Raw genomic sequence first — 20,377 nt, 5'->3', positions numbered from 1 at the left:
CCACCTTAAAAATCCTATTTTGCCAATTTTTTTATGTCAGGAAGTGCAGTTTTTAGCACGAATGTGGGTCTAGTGGACATCTTGGATTTTTAGCTATCTTTTTTTTTTCAACTTCTCCCTGCTTCTTTAAAATTCTGATTTTTGCCAGGAAAACTGCTGAAATGGGGTCATGAGGGTCTCCTAGTTTGGATTCATGCCAGATTTGTGCAAATGTGCTGCTTTTTGAGCATTTTTGTGCCATGTGCCGCAGTCAGGGGGGCAGTAACTACTAGTTCAGCCTCCCCTTCACAGAAGCAGGTGATTACATGCTCAGCTAGCCCATCAGGGTGGTCGTTTTTGCTTTCGGGGCTTGGTTCTGAGGTGGCAGCGGCCAGCACTGAGACGGACCCTCCGCAGCCTAAAATGCACAAGTTTCAGTCATCTAAGTATGACTCTATGCCCCAGGGTCCAGATACCTTCTCAGAGTGTGTGAGATTTTTGTGTTCCAAGTTTCCAGCTGGGGATCCGACTTCTGACTGTTCTGCCCAACGTTACATCCGACCGCTGGCTGTTCTGCCCGACGTTACCTCTGAAGTTACATCCGACTTCTGGCTGTTCTGCCCGAATTTACCTCCTCAGGGAGTTCAGCATCTGTGCCAGCTCCGTTTGCTCTTTCTTTGCAGCCAGTTCAGGGGGCGCCAGTGGCAAATCCGATCCTCAAAGAGCATTTGGTTACAAGGCTGTGCTGCTCGGATTGGAGGATCCGGATTTGAATGCTGATTCTGCGGATCCCTTAGGGCACAGGTGTCAAAGTCGGTCCTCGAGGGCCGCAATCCAGTCAGGCTTTCAGGATTTCTCCAATGAATATGCATGAGATCTATTAGTATGCAAATAGATCTCATTCATATTCATTGGGAGGAGGGACTTTGACACTCCTGTCTTAGGGGCTCTGAATCCTGGTGCTTATCAGACCGTGGTGCTCTTGTTTAACTTTGCAGCGCTGCTTGATCTGATTGCTCAGTCTTTGCAGGGCTTGAACTTGGATGCCAAGCCTCCTCCTTCCATTTCTGTTACTTCTTCTCTCTGGCTTTGCAGCGTTTGCTCACAGTCTGAGTCCTTTCCGGTACATTCGTATATCAGTCTCATAGTTACAGAACAGTTTGACTCTCCGGATGGGCTTTTCCGGAATGCTAGCGCTATCTCCCACCGGTATCCTCTGGTGCAAGAGTGACAGCAGCTGTTGCAGTGGCCCTAGGTGATTCCTAGGGCACTCAGGTGATCCGACACACGACACTGCCAAGTGACAGTTTTTTACTCAGCTAATTTAGGGGTTAAAGCTGCTGTGGCGATGTCCTTTGTGCCGCGCCTGCCTAGCTTGCTGTGTATGCTAGAACTGAGGCGGTAGAGCCTCCTCCTCAGCTTCTGATGGCTGGGATGGACTTCATGACATGGTTCTATAACCTTTTGAGAGGACTGGCTTTAGAGTCAGCGTATTCTATGTCAGTCCGCCGAATGCTTTGGGTTCGGCAGTAGGCAGGTGATATATCCTCCATGGCACCTCTAGCCTTTCAAGAGGCAATTGATGTTGGACAATTGGCTAGATGCCCTCTTGACTCCAGTGATGGATCATCATCCGCAGTGGCAATTCTTATGTTCTTATGCCTTGGCGTGCTTATCATGCAACACTTGTTCTTGTCCCAATTGGTATCAATTTAGAGATTTTGTGCACTCTTGGGAGGAAGATCTTCACTGTTCTTTCTTGGCACAACACCTGCAACAAGCATTGAAGACCTCGAGAAAATTATCTTCTAACAATGTCCATTGGGAATTACAACTTAAGATCATTTTACAACTTTGCATCCCACCTCTGCGAGCTTTTCGGATGGATATTACCCAGTCTTACGGTTGCCCAAAATGTGCTCAAGCCTATGCATTCATTGGGACATATGTGTCCTCTTTTTGGTGCTCGCAAATAATTTTTGGTGACTATAGGCCACATTCTCCTTCTTCGTCGCGGAGATCCTTTCAGGGTTCCAGGGGTCAGTTTGCTCTCAGCTGCCTCTGCCTGACCTGCCCGAAAAAAAAACCCATTGCCAGGGAGCTGAGTACCACTCTGTAGATAGGGGGGTCAGATCTTGGAGCGTCTGCAGGCCTGGAGGCACATTGTGGCAGACCAGTGGGTCTTGGATTTTCTTCGGTCAGACTACAAGTTGGAATTTGCCCAAACCCTGTTAGTTTGGTTTGTGGCTTCTCCTGCCAGAAGACCGGACACAGCACGCATAGTGCAGGCTACTGTTCAGCGCTTCATGGATATTCGAGCAATAGAGCTGGTACCAAGCACCCTTTCGGGCTCAGGCAGATACTCTGTATACTTGATCATACTAAAGAATGCATCAGTAGATTGGAGACATCTTCTGAATCTAATATACCTGCAGGTGGCTCTCAAGCTTACTCGGTTCTGGATGGAGACCGTGAAATCGGTCTTTGCAGCAGTGTCTCCGGGGGAGTTTCTGGCCTCCCTGGATTTTATGAAGACATATTTACAGTTCCATAACTAAAGCGTGCTGGAAATTGGCACGCTGACAAAGATGCACCGACAATTGCGCGCAGGGCGTATGTGCGCCACCGGTCCCATCACTTTAAATCGGTAACGCTACCGCTATGATTGACGGGTCACCGTATTTATAGATTCCTATTATTTTCCAGCTAACCACTACTTCCTTAGGTTTCATGAGCGGAATCAGCATTTTTAGTTTTTGGCTCTGCCATGTGGTCTGATGACAGTGCCCTGGACCTTCACCACTGTGCTGATGGTTGGGGGAGGCTCATTGGAGGAGGATGAGGCTGCAAATTCACCCATATTTGGACGCCTGGTTGCTTAGAGTACCCTCATTGGAAGTGGGATGCGCCACGGTGGAAAGGGTATTCCAGGTTCTGGAGGACCTGGGCTGGTTTGTCAACTTCATCTTCAGCAAAACCACCTGTCGCCCACACAGTTGCTGGATTTCTGGGGGGTGCTGTTCGATACGGCGGCGGACCGTGTATACCTGCCTGAGGCTCGGAAACTCACTGAGATGTCATAAGAACATAAGAAGTTGCCCCCGCTGAGTCAGACCAGAGGTCCATCTTGCTCAGCGGTCCGCTCCCGCCTAGTACCTGAACAGTGATCCCTGATTAATTTTATAATTTATCTCTAATCCCATCCCTATAATCTACCTCTACTCTTATCTGTACCCCTCAATCCCTTTGTCTTCCAAGTACCTATCCAAAGCTTCTTTGAACCCCTGTAGCATACTCCTGTTTATCACATCCTCCGGTAGCGTGTTCCATGTATCCACCACCCTCTGAGTGAAAAAGAACTTCCTAGCGTTTGTTCTAAACTTCTCTCCTTTCAATTTCTCTGAGTGCCCTCTTGTACTTGTTGATTCCCCTTAATTTGAAAAATCTGTCCCTGTCTATTTTTTCTATGCCCTTCATGATCTTGAAGGTTTCTATCATGTCTCCGCTTTTCCAGGGAGAAAAGTCCTCCATACCCTTTATTAGCTTAGTTGCTCTTCTTTGAACTCTCTCAAGTACCTCCATGTCCTTCTTGAGGTACGGCGACCAGAATTGAACACAGTACTCCAGGTGCGGGCGCACCATAGCACGATACAGTGGCAGTCCCTTCTTAATGATACCCAACATTTTGTTTGCTTTCCTTGAGGCTGTTACACACTGCGCCGACGCCTTCAATGTTGTGTCTACCATCACTCCCAGGTCTCTTTCAAGGTTGCTCACCCCTAGCGCTGATCCCCCCATTTTGTAAGTGAACATCGGGTTTTTTTTCCCTATATGTACGACTTTGCACTTCCCTATGTTGAAACTCATTTGCCATTTTTTGGCCCATTCTTCCAGTGTTGTCAGATCTTTTTGGAGATCTTCACAGTCCTCCATGTTATTTACCTTGCGATATAGTTTGGTGTCATCCGCAAATTTAATAACCTCACATTTTGTTCCTGCCTCCAGGTCGTTAATGAATATGTTGAAAAGTAGCGGTCCCAGCACCGACCCCTGTGGAACTCCGCTCGTGACCCATTGCCAGTCTGAGTAATGGCCCTTTACTCCAACCCTCTGTTTCCTGTCCGCCAGCCAGTTTTTGATCCATCGGTGGACCTCCCATTGCACCCCATGGTTCCATATCTTCCTTAGTAGTCTTTCGTGTGGTACCTTGTCGAAGGCTTTTTGGAAGTCAAGGTAAATGATGTCTATGGATTCCCTTTTATCCACCATGCTGTTTACCCCCTCAAAGAAGTATAATAAGTTTGTGAGGCATGACCTGCCCTTGCAGAAGCCATGCTGGCTCGACTTTAGCTGCCCATAGTTGTCGATGTGTTCCCAGATGCTGTCTTTAATCAGTGCTTCCATCATCTTTCCCGGGACCGAGGTCAAGCTCACCGGCCTGTAGTTTCCTGGGTCTCCCCTTGAGCCTTTCTTGAAGATGGGCGTGACATTTGCTATTTTCCAGTCTTCCGGAATCTCTCCAGTTTTTAAGGATAGGTTGCATATTTGTCGAAGTGGTTCAGCTATTTCGTTCCTTAGTTCCTTGAGTACCCTTGGGTGAATGCCATCTGGACCTGGCGATTTGTCGCTCTTTAGCCTGTCTATCTGCCGGAGGACATCCACCTTGCTTACCCCTAGTTGGACCAGATTTTCATCCTGCTCCCCCTTTACGATCTCCTCAGGTTCCGGAATGTTGGTTGTGTCCTCCCTCGTGAAGACTGACATGAAGAACTTATTTAGCCTGTCAGCTATCTCCTTTTCTTCTTTTACCACTCCTTTTCTGTCCCCATCATCCATGGGTCCCACTTCCTCCCTTGCTGGTTGCTTCCCCTTAACGTACCTGAAGAATGATTTGAAGTTTGTTGCTTCCCCCGCCAGTCTCTCTTCATATTCTCTTTTTGCTTTCCTAACCACTCAGTGACACTCCTTTTGGTGTTTTTTATGCTCCTTTTGGTTCTCCTCTGTTTTGTCCTTTTTCCATTTTTTGAATGATGCTTTCTTGTCACTTATCGCCTTTTTTACTGCATTTGTTATCCACACTGGGTTTTTTGTTCTATTTTTTTTTGCACCCTTTCCTGTACTTGGGGATGCACAAGTTCTGTGCTTCGTGCACTGTGCCCTTGAGTAGGGCCCAGGCATTTTCTACGGAGTCCATCTTCCTTGCTCTGTCGTTGAGTTTCTTTCTCACCATTTTCCTCATGGCATCATAATTCCCTTTTTTGAAGTTAAGTGCAGTCGTTGTAGTTCTTTTTACCTTTGATGATCCAATCTCTAGCCTGTACTGGATCGTGTTGTGATCGCTGTTTCCTAGTGGGGCTAGTACCGCCACCTCCTTAGAGGGTCCCCCTAGTCCGTTGAGGATTAGGTTAAGAGTGGCATCACCCCGTGTTGGTTCCGTGACCAGCTGTTTCATGAAACAATCCCTCGTGACCTCCAGGAATTTGGTCTCCCTCATGCAGTTTGAGTGCCCAATACTCTAGTTTATTCCCGGGTAGTTGAAGTCTCCCATCACCACCACACTTCCGCTTTTGCATACCTGCCTCAGTTCAGCCTCCAGATCCTGGTCGATTTCTTCCGTTTGTCCAGGTGGGCGATAGTACAGACCCAATTTTGTGTCTGCTCCAGTTCCACCTGGTAGCTTAACCCATAGTGATTCCAAGTTGCCCGCCCTTACTGTTGTTTCCATCCTGGTTGAAGGTATGGATTCTTTTATGTATAACGCTATTCCTCCACCCTTCTTGTGTGACCTATCTCTCCTGTATAGTTTAAAACCTGGTAAAGCCACATCCCATTTATTGTCATCAGTCCACTACATTTCTGTGACTCCAATTATGTCTAGTCCCTTTTTGCTGGCTAGGACTTCCAGCTCTCCCATTTTAGCCCTTAGGCTCCTAGCATTAGTGTATAAGCAAAGTAAGTCCCGTTTGTTCGCCTTTCTTGCTGTTTTTCCTCGTGTCTTAGCCATGAAACTGCCATGGACTGTGGATGCTTTGCCCTCAGTCATTTTGCCAGCGCATTCCATTGCACATTGCCTCCTGGATGGTGGTAACCATACAAGCCAGCCTTTGGGGCAGGTGGGGCTCACTGCCCCTGTCTCCTTCAGGACAAAGGGATTCCATTAAAGAGGAAATGGTCCATTAATTGTCTAGCCCTAAAAGACTTGAGGGGCTGGTGGAGTCCTGCTTTCTTTTCCTTTGGATTGGAACGTCCTCTCCTGGCGCTGCAGGTGGTACGTTTGGATGGAGTGGACTATATTCAAGCGGACTTCATCAGCCGGCAGACTCTGCACACCAGAGAATAGACCCTGTGACAGCAGGTGCTTCAGGCGATTGTGAGGCACTGAGGTCAGCTCCGCATCGACTTCATAACCTCGGCCGGGGGAATAAAGAGTACTATGCTTCTTCAGCCACAGATTCAAGCCCAGAAGCAAGGGGCTCAAGGCTCGAATACACCCATGGTCTTCAGACGTTCTTCATTATGTCTTTCCGCACGGGCTGAGATCCTTCGGGGGCTGGAGAGTCATCCAGGCCGCGTCCTTCTAGTGGCTCCAGTCTGTCCTCAAAGACCATGGTGTGCAGCTCTGATGTGTTTGCGGGTTCAACGCAGTTTGCACATGAGCGTCTGCCCAGTCCTTCTCTCTCAGGCCCAGTTGGCATGGACATTTCGAGTTGCCTTGCTCTTCCAGCTTGGCTCTTGAGCATACAGCCTTAGATCATATAGGCTATTCGGAGCTTGTGTTTGATCCACTGCTCAAATTTAAGAAGTCGTCCAAGGTGTCTGCTTACGTCTGGGAAACTTTTCACCTTTGAGGTGACCAGGCTCTGGGAGGCCTTTGTACAGCTCCAGGGTCACAGGTCCTTCCCTTTCTTCAAGCTGGTCTGGATAAAGTCCTCATGGTGGAATCTCTGTGTGCCCTAGGGATCGGTCTGTCCTGTTTTCCATCTCTGGATAGTGGGTTCTAGTTAATGTCACATCCTGTTATTACTCGTATTTTGAAAGGGGCTCTTTGGTCAGGCCGCCCGTTAAGCATCTGTTCCCAGTCTAGGACCTTGACATGGTGTTGTCGGGCTTTGCCAGAGCTCCTTTTGAGCCCCTTCTGGATGTGTTTCTCCTGGACTTAGCCCTCATGACTATTTTCTGATCGCCATCACTTATGCCCGTAGGGTTTCCAATCTGTGGGCATTGTCTTATCAGGAGCCCTTTCTCCGCATTTCAGAAATATAAGTTTCTCTACAGGCAGTTCCTTCCTTTTTGCAGATAGTGGTTTCAGCTTTCCATGTTATTCAGGGAGTGTGCTTACCTGTTTTTCAACTGATGAGCTCCAAACATCAGGATTGGCTTCTGAGGAACCTAAGCATGTGCAGGATGCTTCTGTGTTCTCTGCAGAGCACTAACAAGTTTAGTCTTTCTGGCCCTCTGTTTGTGCTGACTCGTTCATTGAGGCGGGGTGTTCCTGCTTCTAAGGCCACGATCTCCAGGTGGATCGGTAGAGTCATTTCATACACCTACATTCTTGCAGGGAAAGAGTCCCCTGTTTCTGTTCGGGTGCATTTTACCAGGAGTCTGACTTCTTTGTGGTCCGAAGCTAGAGCTTTTCCTCCTGAGGAGTTTTGCAGGGCAGCGACATGGTTGTCTCTTCCCATGTTTTCCAGATTCTACAGAATGGATGGTGCTGCCTGTCAGAACTTGGCTTTTGGGTTCTCGGTCTTAAAGGCTGGCGCAGCAAGCCCACCCTGACTAGTTGGGGGCTGCTTTTGTACGTCCCTGTGTTCTAGAACAGTGTTCTTCAACCTTTTTACACCTGTGAACCGGCAGAAATAAAAGAATTATTTTGTGGACCGGCAAACTAATAGGACTAAAATTTAAAAACCCCGTTTACGCTCCATCTCCGCGAGCTCAGTCCCCACAAACCATCTGATCCCATCTGCACAAGCCGCAATTATGATTTTATATTGAACGTATTTTATTAAAGTATAAAAAGAAACAATATTCTGAACAATTGTGATTTTATAAATACAAATATACAGAGCACGGACCAACAAAACCCCTTTCTCCCCTCCCCTTCACATATATCCCCTCTACTATCAAGAAAACTGAACAAGCCAAGTTCATAGAAATATCATGCTAACAGAATACTGCAGTCCCCAGTTATGTCTCTAGCAGGATATATATTTCAAATCTGATATATTCTAATCACAAAATAGAAATAAAATTATTTGTTTCTACCTTTTGTTGTCTCTGGTTTCTGCTTTCATCTTCTTTTCACTCTCTTCCTTCCAGCGTCTGCCCTCTCTGTCTCTTCAATCCAGCATCAGCCCCTTCCATCTACTGTCTGACCTCTCCCCCTTCCATATGGTATTTGTCTTCTTTCTATGCCCCTCTCCCCTTTCCATCCAGCCTATGCCCCTCTCTCCTTTTTACACGATTCACTACAGCTTCACTGCTCTCTTCATTTTTATCTCTCCTACAGCAGATCTAGCATCTTTGTCCCTCTCAATTTCTCTGCTGACCCCCCTTCCCATCTCATTCCTATCTCTCCCCTTCCCTTCCTCTAATCTCCCTGCAAGCTGTTTCCTTCCTTTTTTCTTCTCCCTTCCCTCCTCCCCCTATCCAGCAGTAACTCTCTTCCTTTTCCTTTCCCTCCTCCCCTCCCAGCAGCATCTCTCCTTCTCCCTCCCTCCAGGTCCAGTAGCAGCAGCAGCTGTCCCTTTTCTCCCCTTGCCCAGCAGCTTCCCAGACTCCTTTCCCTCCTCCCCTCCCAGCAGCATCTCTCCTTCTCCTCTCCAGGTCCAGTAGCAGCTGTCCCTTTTTCCCCCTTACCCAGCAGCTTCCCAGACTCCTTTCCCTCCTCCCCTCCAGTAGCAGCTGTCCCTTTTTCCCCCTTACCCAGCAGCTTCCCAGACTCCTTTCCCGTCCCCCTCCCAGCAGCATCTCTCCTTCTCCCTCTCCAGGTCCAGTAGCAGCTGTCCCTTTTTCCCCCTTTTTTTTTTTTTTTTGAATGAAAGCTTTTATTGAAAAATATACATAAGTATACAGCAAAAACACACAGCAACAGCAAAGCACAAAGGAAAACATCAACATTGCTGTCAACAAATTAAACAGTAGGTACAACCCCAGAAACTCTAAAACTAACCACAAGTCCATCAAAACCACCTCAAACAGCTGTCCCTTTTTCCCCTTGCCCAGCAGCTTCCCAGACTCCTTTCCCTCCTCCCCTCCCAGTAGCATCTCTCCTTCTCACTAATCCAGATCCAGTAGTAGCTGTCCCTTTTTCCCCCTTACCCAGCAGCTTCCCAGACTCCTTTCCCTCCCCCCTCCCAGCAGCATCTCTCCTTCTCCCTCTCCAGGTCCAGTAGCAGCTGTCCCTTTTTTCTCTTGCCCAGCAGCTTCCCAGACTCCTTTCCCTCCCCCCTCCCAGCAGCATCTCTCCTTCTCCCTATCCAGGTCCAGTAGCAGATGTCCCTTTTTTCCCCTTGCCCAGCAGCTTCCCAGACTCCTTTCCCTCCTCCCCTCCCAGCAGCATCTCTCCTTCTCCCTCTCCAGGTCCAGTAGCAGCTGTCCCTTTTTCCCCCTTACCCAGCAGCTTCCCAGACTCCTTTCCCTCCCCCCTCCCAGCAGCATCTCTCCTTCTCCCTATCCAGGTCCAGTAGCAGCTGTCCCTTTTTCCCCTTACCCAGCAGCTTCCCAGACTCCTTTCCCTCCTCCCCTCCAGTAGCAGCTGTCCCTTTTTCCCCCTTACCCAGCAGCTTCCCAGACTCCTTTCCCTTCCCCCTCCCAGCAGCATCTCTCCTTCTCCCTCTCCAGGTCCAGTAGCAGCTGTCCCTTTTCCCCCCCTTTTTTTTTTTTTTTTTTGAATGAAAGCTTTTATTGAAAAATATACATAAGTATACAGCAAAAACACACAGCAACAGCAAAGCACAAAGGAAAACATCAACATTGCTGTCAACAAATTAAACAGTAGGTACAGCCCCAGAAACTCTAAAACTAACCACAAGTCCATCAAAACCACCTCAAACAACTGTCCCTTTTCCCCCTTACCCAGCAGCTTCCCAGACTCCTTTCCCTCCCCCCTCCCAGCAGCATCTCTCCTTCTCCCTCTCCAGGTCCAGTAGCAGCTGTCCCTTTTTTCTCTTGCCCAGCAGCTTCCCAGACTCCTTTCCCTCCCCCCTCCCAGCAGCATCTCTCCTTCTCCCTATCCAGGTCCAGTAGCAGATGTCCCTTTTTTCCCCTTGCCCAGCAGCTTCCCAGACTCCTTTCCCTCCTCCCCTCCCAGCAGCATCTCTCCTTCTCCCTCTCCAGGTCCAGTAGCAGCTGTCCCTTTTTCCCCCTTACCCAGCAGCTTCCCAGACTCCTTTCCCTCCCCCCTCCCAGCAGCATCTCTCCTTCTCCCTATCCAGGTCCAGTAGCAGCTGTCCCTTTTTCCCCTTGCCCAGCAGCTTCCCAGACTCCTTTCCCTCCTCCCCTCCCAGCAGCATCTCTCCTTCTCCCTCTCCAGGTCCAGTAGCAGCTGTCCCTTTTTTTTTTTTCACCATGCCAGCAGCTTTCTCCCCTCCCAGCAACTCTCCTTACTTGCCAGCGCTGCGATTCAGTAAGGCAGCCTCGGGTCCTTTGTTGGGTCGCACCGCCTCTGAGGAAAGCGGAAGTTGCATCATCAGAGGCGGCCCGACTCAGCAAAAACTCCAAGGCTTCCTTCCTGAATCACTGCGCTTGTAAGGAGAGCCGCTGGGAGGGAAGAAAGCACAGTCTGAGGCTCCACATTATCTCTCCGGCCCTGCGCTCCTCGATCTTGCCGGTCCTGCGCGGACCGGCAGGAAATTGAAGAAGTTGATCTCGCCGGTCCTGCACGGACCGGCAGGAATTTTCTGCGGACCGGCGGTTGAAGAACTGTGGTCTAGAATGTCTCACCTATTGCTCTGGAAAAGGAGATTATGTACTTCCTGGTAAGCTCTTTTCCAGTAGATAGGTGAGATATTCTAGACACCCACCCTGTCCTTGCTGTGCCTTCTTGCAGATTTCAGAATTCAGGTCAGATGTCTGTCTCCCTATGCTTCTCATGTCTGTTTTGTATAATTACACCCTTCAATATAAAAGGAGATTATGTATTTACCCTGGTAAGCTCTTTTTTAGTAGATAGGTGAGACATTCTACACCAGTGATTCCCAACCCTGTCCTAGAGGACCGCCAGGCCAATTGGGTTTTCAGGCTAGTCCTAACAAATATGCATGAGAGAGATTTGCATATAATGGAAGTGACAGGCAAGCAAATCTGCCCCATGCATATTCATTAGGGCTATCCTGAAAACCCGTGTAGCCTGGTGGTCCTCCAGGACTGGGTTGAGAACCACTGTCATTTCCCTTTACCCGCATAGGCTGCAGAAGAGAATTATACATTTTTTTACTCTGCCCCTAGAGTACTTCACAGACTAGCTTAGCTCCTCCCATCTGTAAAGTAGAGGCACCTGCAATGACAGGCTAAACAAGTGTTCTGCTCCATGAGACCGGGCTACTGGGCTTGATGAACCATTGGTCTGACTCAGTAAGGCTATTCTTATGTTCTTATTTTGGAAGAGGCAGGCCTGCCGGCAGGAGGGAGTAGCGATTCCTCTTGCCAGCCCTATCCTAAAGGTAAGGGAGGAGGGTTTGAGAAGTGTCAGGGAGTATATCGGTGTGTGAGGGAGTGTCAGGGGGGTGACAGGGTGTGTTGGGGGATTCTGCCAGGGGACTTTGCGGGGGGTTTGAGGGTTCCTTGCCACTCAACTGATCACGGCAGGGGGATTCCATTGCCACAATCAACTGATGGGAAGGGATCAGGTACGCTTAACCGGCACCTGTGACATGAGCGCCGATTAGAGAATCGGGCTGGTTATGCGGGGTTGGGTGTCTGTTGCTTAGGGCAGATGCAATTCTGTTTAGGACATCAGTGTGTGATTCTCAGCCGCTTCTTAGGCAGCTGCAGAAACCATCATCCTATACGGAATTTCCCCCATAATGTCCAATTATGTCAAACATATTGACTGTCAATTAGTAGGGAGATATACAATGTTATTCTGTGATGATTATTAAATCACTGTTTATTATTATCACAGCTCTATAAATAATAATTATTATATTATAATTTGTGAAGTGTTCAGACCAATACCCGTGTATTCTGTGATCTCACTGAACTGGGGTACATTTGGGACCATCATCACACTTCTAATGTCCTTTTGCCAGCCTCCTTCTTGTTTATACTTGATAACATTCTTAATTACTCATTATATATACTTGTAGATAGATTTTAAACCACACTTATCTTGATGATTATTCCAAGGGCTTGGCGTTGTTCTCTTTAACTCCCAGCTGCAGCTAGATAAAGTGCTTAAATCATAAAATGCTTGTGCATGTAGTGTTAACTACTAGCTACTGTGTTCACTAAAACTTATTCTTAAGCTCGGCCCCCCCGACTCGAGTTTCGGGTCCTTCATCAGGAGGGGTCCTGTTAAAAACACAATTTTAATTAAAACCTTATTAAAACTTAAACTTTTAAATGGTACTGGATTTCTATATCCTACTTAATCTCTTATATATTGTCTCTCAGACCAACCTGTTTAAATGATTCATTTTTACATACCTATATGGCTTACTTCTACTGGATTGTCACCTCAAAATGAACACGCTGGGGATCGATCAGCTATCGTGTCTTATATACACTCTCTCCTTATTGCTTTTGATCCCTCCCCTTATGATCTCTCATTTCCAGCCGGAAATGACGTATCGGACTCCTCTTACGGCTTACAAGTTTAGCCATTCTATTTCGGAATTGAGTCCATATGGATGCACAGTTTTTTTATTAAAAATAAGACGTTGTTCTTTCTGCAGCAAGCATTTTGTGATATCTCCTTCTTGTAAGTCTACGTGAATCAAAACCGTGTATTTTAAATCCTCCAGGGAGTGTGCCTTTTGTAGCCAGTGGGCTACCAAAGGAGCAGTAATTCTTTCTTTTCGTATGTTGCTTAGATGTTCTGTTATTCTAATTTTGATCTTGCGACTAGTTTGCCCTATATATGGGAGACCACATGGGCATATTATACAATATACCACTCCCTGCGATTCACAATTTGTACCAGTGGATAACATAAATTTTTTATCTTTTGATGCTGGAAATAACACAAATGCTTGCTGCATGACGTGACTACATAAACGGCAATGTCCACATGGTTTATGTGGTGGTAATAAATTATTTCCAAACACCCTAGCATTTCTTTTGTGTTTCAACATCTCCCCCAGGTTCTGAGACCTGGAAAAGGCAAATTTCGGTTTTTCAGTCAATACTGGATAGTATTGGACTATGGGCCAATGTTTTAATATAATCTGTTTAATAGCGTTACTATTGTTTGAATATGGGAGTACACAAACTACATGGTGTTCTTTTGTTTTGACTTTTGATTGCATTAGCCAAGACCTCTGACAAAACTTAGCCCTTTTCCAGGCTCTCTTGATTATTTTACTAGGATATCCCCGATCTAAGAATTTTTTATACATAATCTCGGCTTGTTTGTCAAAGTCATGTGTATTTGAACAGATTCGTTTTAATCGCAGGAACTGCCCTACTGGTATGCTGTTCTTTAGGACCCGTGGATGGTAGCTTTGATACTGGAGGAGATTATTTCGATCCGATGGCTTTTTGTGTAGACTGGTGGATATCTTATTTTGTTGAATATATATTTTTATGTCCAAAAAGGACATCTGATATTTGTCTATGTTATATGTAAATTTGATATTCTGATCTCTCTGATTTATTTCTTCTAAAAATTCATTCAATTTAACCTGATCCCCAGTCCACACAAAAAACACATCGTCGATGAATCTCCTCCAGCATCTTACATAATGGAAGTGGTTGGATTTGTACACAAACGTCTCCTCAAACTCTGTCATGTTATGATTTAAGCACTTTATCTCGCTGCAGCTGGGAGTTAAAGAGAACAACGCCAAGCCCTTGGAATAATCATCAAGATAAGTGTGGTTTAAAATCTATCTACAAGTATATATAATGAGTAATTAAGAATGTTATCAAGTATAAACAAGAAGGAGGCTGGCAAAGGGACATTAGAAGTGTGATGATGGTCCCAAATGTACCCCAGTTCAGTGAGATCACAGAATACACGGGTATTGGTCTGAACACTTCACAAATTATAATATAATAATTATTATTTATAGAGCTGTGATAATAATAAACAGAGAAACATATTGACTGTTTCATGTCACATAACTCTGATATCTAATAAAATATGAATAAGTCAGTTTCATATAACAAGGTAGTATACCCAAGCCCAGTGATGCACAACTGGTCCTCATTCCCTCCTCTTGCCAATCTGTTTTTCATGAGATGGATATATATTGTATATTTATTTTGTATAACTAGGGATGTATATCGTGCATAGGTCTTTATTTGATAGTGAACTGTAATGATAGTAAAGATGATATCAAGGAGTTTTACTCATAGGTTCCACTTCTTGAGTTGATTTGAATTATTGCATAATGTTATGTATGTGTTATTTTGGAAACCGCTGAGACTCCAGGTGGTATATAAATTTTTTAAATAAATAAATTTGAGGGAGTACTCAGAGGTGCTGAGTACTGACACTTTTTCCATTGTTTGATAAAAATGATGCATGGTCCCTAAGTATTAATAAAAGAGCTCAGGTTCTGTACACTCGGCCTAGATTATTTTAAAAAACAATAGGCTGCTATCGCAGCCGTTCTGGTAGCAAATTTAAAAAAGCGAGTCATTCTCCAAAAAATGCTCATGTAAACGAAGTTGGCAGAGAGTAGCGAAGACTTGCTTAATTTGCATGTGCCCATCGCTGGTGATAGCCGGGGGAAGGGGGGGGTGTTCACTTGGCAGCAGGAGAGAGAGGGCATCTCTCCTGCTGCAGGGGGGTGGAGAGGTCGCTTCTCAAAATGGCTTTTCTAACAGTCTCCGATAGTGCTGCCCGATTTGCGATTCAAATCGATTCACTTTGGGTGAACCGATTCGTCTGCCCCCTTGCTAGAGACCCGTTCGAGCTGTCCCTCTGCCACCGGAATCCTTCCATCTAATGTAACTTCCGGTTTTGTGAAACCAGAAGTTACACCAGAAGCAAGGACTCCAGTGGCAGAGGGAAAATCGAGTGGACCTCTGGGAGCAGAACGACGGCAACAAGGTGATTTTTAATTGGTTGGCTAGAATCAGATGCCCGCGCCTCATCTTTCCGAATGCACCCGATCCGCCACTTGCATGAATCGTTCTTGCTGCTGCTGCTGTTCAGTGGCATGCGTCTGCTCTTCCGGGTCCTGCCAGCAGCTGGCCTTTCATTGGCCACATGACAGCCAGAGCCCCACACACCTGTGAGCACAGGGTGATGTGGTGCTGCACTGTGGCTCCCGAGGAGTGGTGCGAGCGCATTGGGAAGTGCTGCAGTGCGGAGACGCTTCTCACGCGGCTTTTGCAAGGCCCGCATCTTCTGCAGCTCACAGGAAAAGTGTATGACTGCTGTGTGAAGCGCACGGACCTCTTGGTAGATGCCACAATACACGAGTGTTGCCCTCTGCCAGCCAAATACTGGACTTTTGTGTTGGGAGTCAGAGCTGGGGAGAGAGGGGAGATGGACTTGGAGTTGGTGGACTGGAGAAGGAGAGATGGGGAGAAGATGGAGAGGGGAAGATGGATGGACTTTGGGGGAGGGAGAGATGAACTTGGGGGAGTTAGGGGAGGGAGAGGGGAAATGAGAGGATCTAAAAACAGAAGAGGGAGAGAGATAGTGGATAATGGGATTTAGGGAGGGAAGGAACAGAAAGGGAGAGAAGTTGTACACAGGGGGTAGAGATATTGGATAGGAGGGTAGTTGGGAAGAGAAAGGGAGAGCTGGTGGAACCTGGAGTGGTAGGGAAGGAGGGAGATATCTGGATGAAAGGGTAGTTGAGAAAAGGTGGATCTGGGAATGGAGATGAAAAAAAGGAAAGATGCCAGACCTCTGGGAGAGGGAAGGGAAACAGAAGGGGAGGACAGAGATAGAAGATGGATGGTTAGCACGAAGAAAGAAGGAGATCCTGGCAAGTGAGTTATCAGAAGACAACCAGATCTTGGGACCAACAAGATCTGAATAATGACCAGGCAACAAAAGGTAGAAAAATAATTTTATTTTCTATTTTGTGATTACAATATGTCAGATTTGAAATGTGTATCCTGCCAGAGGTGCATATATTTTAGGGGCATCCAAAACCCAGAGCAGCAGTAGAGAAAATTGTGATGATGACTACCACTTTAGGCTGTTATAAATTACATAAAAATCTGAACACAGAAAAAATTGTTTTTTGATCCATCCCAATATTATCCTTTGCAGAGTTATGATGAAACCTCTTCTAATGTGTGCATAAGAGAATTCATGAAAAAGAAAAGAAGAATTCGTAAAGAATTTACAAAAGAAGAAATAAACTATCTTAAGGATGGTGTAAAGAAACTGGGACATCACTGGAATTCAATTCTGTGGTCTTACCCTTTTCAAGATGGACGAACAAATGTGGATCTAGCCAGAAAATACCAAAAGTTACAGGTAGAAAATCAATTCGACTTGTTTTCATGCCCCTGCCTGTTTTTATTTATTTTAATTTTGTAACCCGCATTCAATTTGTGATATGCAGGATATAAGTGTTTTAAATAAAAAATAAAATAGATATTTTAGTGTAGTTGAATCAGAAAAGTAGATAGTGTAAAATTATTTCTGTAGACACAATACACTAGTCAACAAGCATTTTGCTACTAGAGTTCTGTCACCTGTACCTTAACATGCTGACTCTAAATCTGAAAACATTTTTCATCTATCACATCCTGTTTTTAAGTTATGCGTCAGTTTGTGTTTATATCATTTTCGTCAATAACACTACTGTGAAGTGTCAGTATTTTACTGTTTCTGTAACACAATATTGCATTTTAGGACAGCTCATCGATCACATATATCAGTAATTTGAAAGTTTATACTAAAAAGTGATTGTGCTGCTTTTTCTACCTGCAAATTTTTATATTTTGTTTGTTTTGTCTAAGATATTATAATTATTATGAACAGACGAGGTTGTGTTAACCATCCTGATAATTTCTGCTATGTCTGTTTGAACACGGAGTGGTGCATCTGAGAATCTAAGTTAGCATTCAATTGGCTTGATTCTAAGAGGGATCTGGCTGATACTATGATTCTATAGAAGTGAATGCTTATTAAATGAAATTTTGAAAAGAATACGGTGTAATTGATTGTGGACAATTTACTGTACATGATCAGCAAAAGAATCTGTCCAGCAGACTTCAAAGTGCATACAAGTAGAGAATGACACGGTGGCGGTTTACCCGCAGCCACCGCATTTAAGCCGCGGGTCACCGCCGAAAACGGGGAAGAAAACTAGCAGTCGCTGCGGTGACGGGGACAAGGCCATTCACCGACCGCGGAAACGGTGAACAGGTTTGTCCCCGCGGGCCAATGTACCCCCTTCTAGGAACCGCTATTTACCTGTGTTTCACCGTGCTCCTCATTTGTAAGATCAATCCTTCCTGCCAATCGCAGCAGAAGGGTACCCAACCCCTCCTGCCGGTCCTCCCAATGGCCTCCCCTAAGATCGCCGGCAGGAGGGTACCCAACCCCTCCTGCTGGACCCCCCCCAACGAACCCTCCCACCCCGGAACCCCCTTAGTCTTACTTTCCAAGTTGGACCGGACAGCTCCTCGCTCGTCTGGCCAGCAGGCCTGCCTCCGTCCAAATGAGGCGGGCCCGCCTCTCCCCTCCCCTGCCTAACCCACAGGATCCTAGGGCCTGATTGGCCCAAGCACCTAAGGCCCCTCCTATAGTGGGAGTGGCTTTAGGTGCCTAGACCAATCAGGCCCTAGGATCCTGTGGGTTGGGCAGGGTAGGGGCGGGCCCGCCTCATTTGGACGGAGGCAAGCCTGCTGGCCATACGTGTGAGGAGCCGTCTGGTCCAACTTGGAAAGTAAGACTAAGGGGGTTCCGGGGTGGGAGGGTTCGTTGGGGGGGGGTCCAGCAGGAGGGGTTGGGTACCCTCCTGCCGGCGATCTTAGGGGAGGCCATTGGGAGGACCGGCAGGAGGGGTTGGGTACCCTTCTGCTGCGATTGTCGGGAGGGCCGTTGGGGGGGTCTACAGGAGGGGTTGGGTGCCCTCCTGCCGTGATCGCTGGGGGGAGGGGAGACTTGCAGCCGTAGCCGCGGTCACTATGCTAATCACGGCAGGGAGATCTTTGCCGCGATTAGGTACAGCGGCCGCGTCTACTTACCATATAAGCTAACATTGTAAGCATTTAAAGTACATGTCGTGTTTGTTTTTGCATTGCTAGCCCCAGGGGTGGTGGAAGATTAGTGATTGAAAAACTGTATGAAAAATAACTATTTTAAATTTAGTGATCAAAATGTGTCAGTTTTGAGAATTTATATTAATTAATTTTTTCTCTGCGTGTTTTGTTTTTGTATAGTTATTAACTAATATTTAACTAAGTTTTAAAGTTTTAAAGAATGTTTCCTTTATACGTAAATAAAGAAAAGTGAATGGGATTGCAGTGGCGGTGATGGGGCGGTGAATGGGGTGGCAGTGGCGGTGACGGGGCGGTGAAGAGGATGGTGAGACGGGGACGGGGCGGTGACGGGGATGGTGAGACGGGGACGGGGCGGTGACGGGGATGGTGAGACGGGGACGGGGCGGTGACGGGGACCAATTTTTTCACCGTGTCATTCTCTACATACAAGCATTATTTTGGCTGTAAAGTTGGTGACCAAGATGAAATGTGGGTACCTCAGGTTTGGACAAATTCCTGGAGGAAAAGTCCATAGTCTGTTATTAAGACATGGGGGGAAGCCTCTGCCTGCCCTGGATTGATAGCATGGAATGTTGTTACTCATTGGATTTTGGCCAGGTACTGGTGACCTGAATTGGCCACCGTGAGAACGGGTTGCTGGGCTTGATGGACCATTGGTTTGACCCAGTGAGGCTATTCTTATGTTCTTAACAAAGTGACTGAATGGGAAACAGAAGAAGATGCCTTTCACTGTATCCATGGTGTTATTTTTGCATGACAAAAATTGCTGGGTTCACAAAGAGGAATAAATCAAAAATTGTATATCCTGATTACCCGTCAGCAATTAAATCCGTTCCTCATGACTCAGAGAATCCAGTTCCAATTCCTCCTTCCATATCTGCAGCACAATGTGCCGAAAGTTCAAATGAAAAATGTGCCTCTGCTGCTGTGGAGGTGTTGTATGAACCTGAAGTGGATGAAAAACAACCTCACCTGCTACCTCAAGAAGATCGTAATGATCTTAATTATGTTCTTAATTTGTAATATTGTATCCCTGTTTTTAAAATATACATCGTTTTAAAAGTATTATAAGTAATATCAAATTTTAAATAAACCTGAAACCTGATCTGGTTAGAGACTTGTCACTGTTAAAGGAGAAAGCAGAATTGTTGGGTTCAAGGCTGAAGCAATGGAATCTTTTAAGGCAGGACACTAAAATATCTCTTTTCCGTGATTGTCACACCATCCTAGCTTCCTTTTACCAAATGGAAGGAAACATTTGTTTCTGTACTGATTTTAATGGTCTCATGCGTGAACTGGGATTTGAACATGTTTCTGATGAATGGAGACTATTAGTTGATTTAAGCAAAGCAAGCCTTAAAGCGATACTTTTACACAATGGAAACCAGAAGCCATCTGTTCCTGTTGCTCATGTAGTTGGGTTGAAGGAAACGTATGAGTCAATTGAGACACTTTTAAAAAACTCACACACTATGCAATTGGGGTACCCCAAATACATGTGCTTCATGTTTCTTTAGAACAGTCATGATGATGCTAACCACTACAGGCAGAAACAATGGCCAAACCGAGCTGAATCCGTAACTGGCAGATACATTGTGAAGCACCTGCCGTTAGATTTTCTCATGATGTTTCTCGTGATGTACTATCTTCCAGCACTTCACATAAATCTAGGTCTGCTGAAAACGTTTGTCAAGGTGATGGACAGAAATAGTGATGTGTTTCAGCATCTAAGATGTATGTTTGGTTTCGAGAAAAGTGAAGCTGAAATCTGTGAACTGATCCTTGATGATGCATTCAAACAGAAGCTGAACCCAGCTGAATCAGCAGCATGGGAAGCATTTGTGCTGACTGTTCAGAATTTTCTTGGTAATCACAGATCAGATAATCATACTGAGCTTGTGGAGAACATGCTGATAGCATATCAGCTAATGGATGCCAGAATGTCACTTAAAATGAACTTCTTACATTTTTACCTCGACTTCTTCCCACCCAATATTCGTGATGTCAGAGATGAGCATGGGGAAAGATTTCA

At 46.0% G+C, this 20,377-nt stretch overlaps 1 protein-coding gene across 1 annotated transcript in view; it reads left to right on the top strand.

The window, feature by feature from the left end:
- Nucleotides 1-20,377, top strand: part of TERB1 (telomere repeat binding bouquet formation protein 1) — a 239,052-nt gene that overhangs the window by 198,526 nt on the left and 20,149 nt on the right. Inside the window, exon 20 of the mRNA XM_033941426.1 lies at nt 16,379-16,588. Coding sequence (XP_033797317.1) covers nt 16,379-16,588 — 210 coding nt within the window. The remainder of the gene's footprint in view (nt 1-16,378; nt 16,589-20,377) is intronic.

The sequence above is a fragment of the Geotrypetes seraphini genome, chromosome 4, assembly GCF_902459505.1.
Source record: "Geotrypetes seraphini chromosome 4, aGeoSer1.1, whole genome shotgun sequence".
NCBI classification, from domain to species: domain Eukaryota; kingdom Metazoa; phylum Chordata; class Amphibia; order Gymnophiona; family Dermophiidae; genus Geotrypetes; species Geotrypetes seraphini.
The sequence above is the reverse complement of the archived record's forward strand: the minus strand, read 5'-3'. Positions and strand labels throughout refer to the sequence as shown.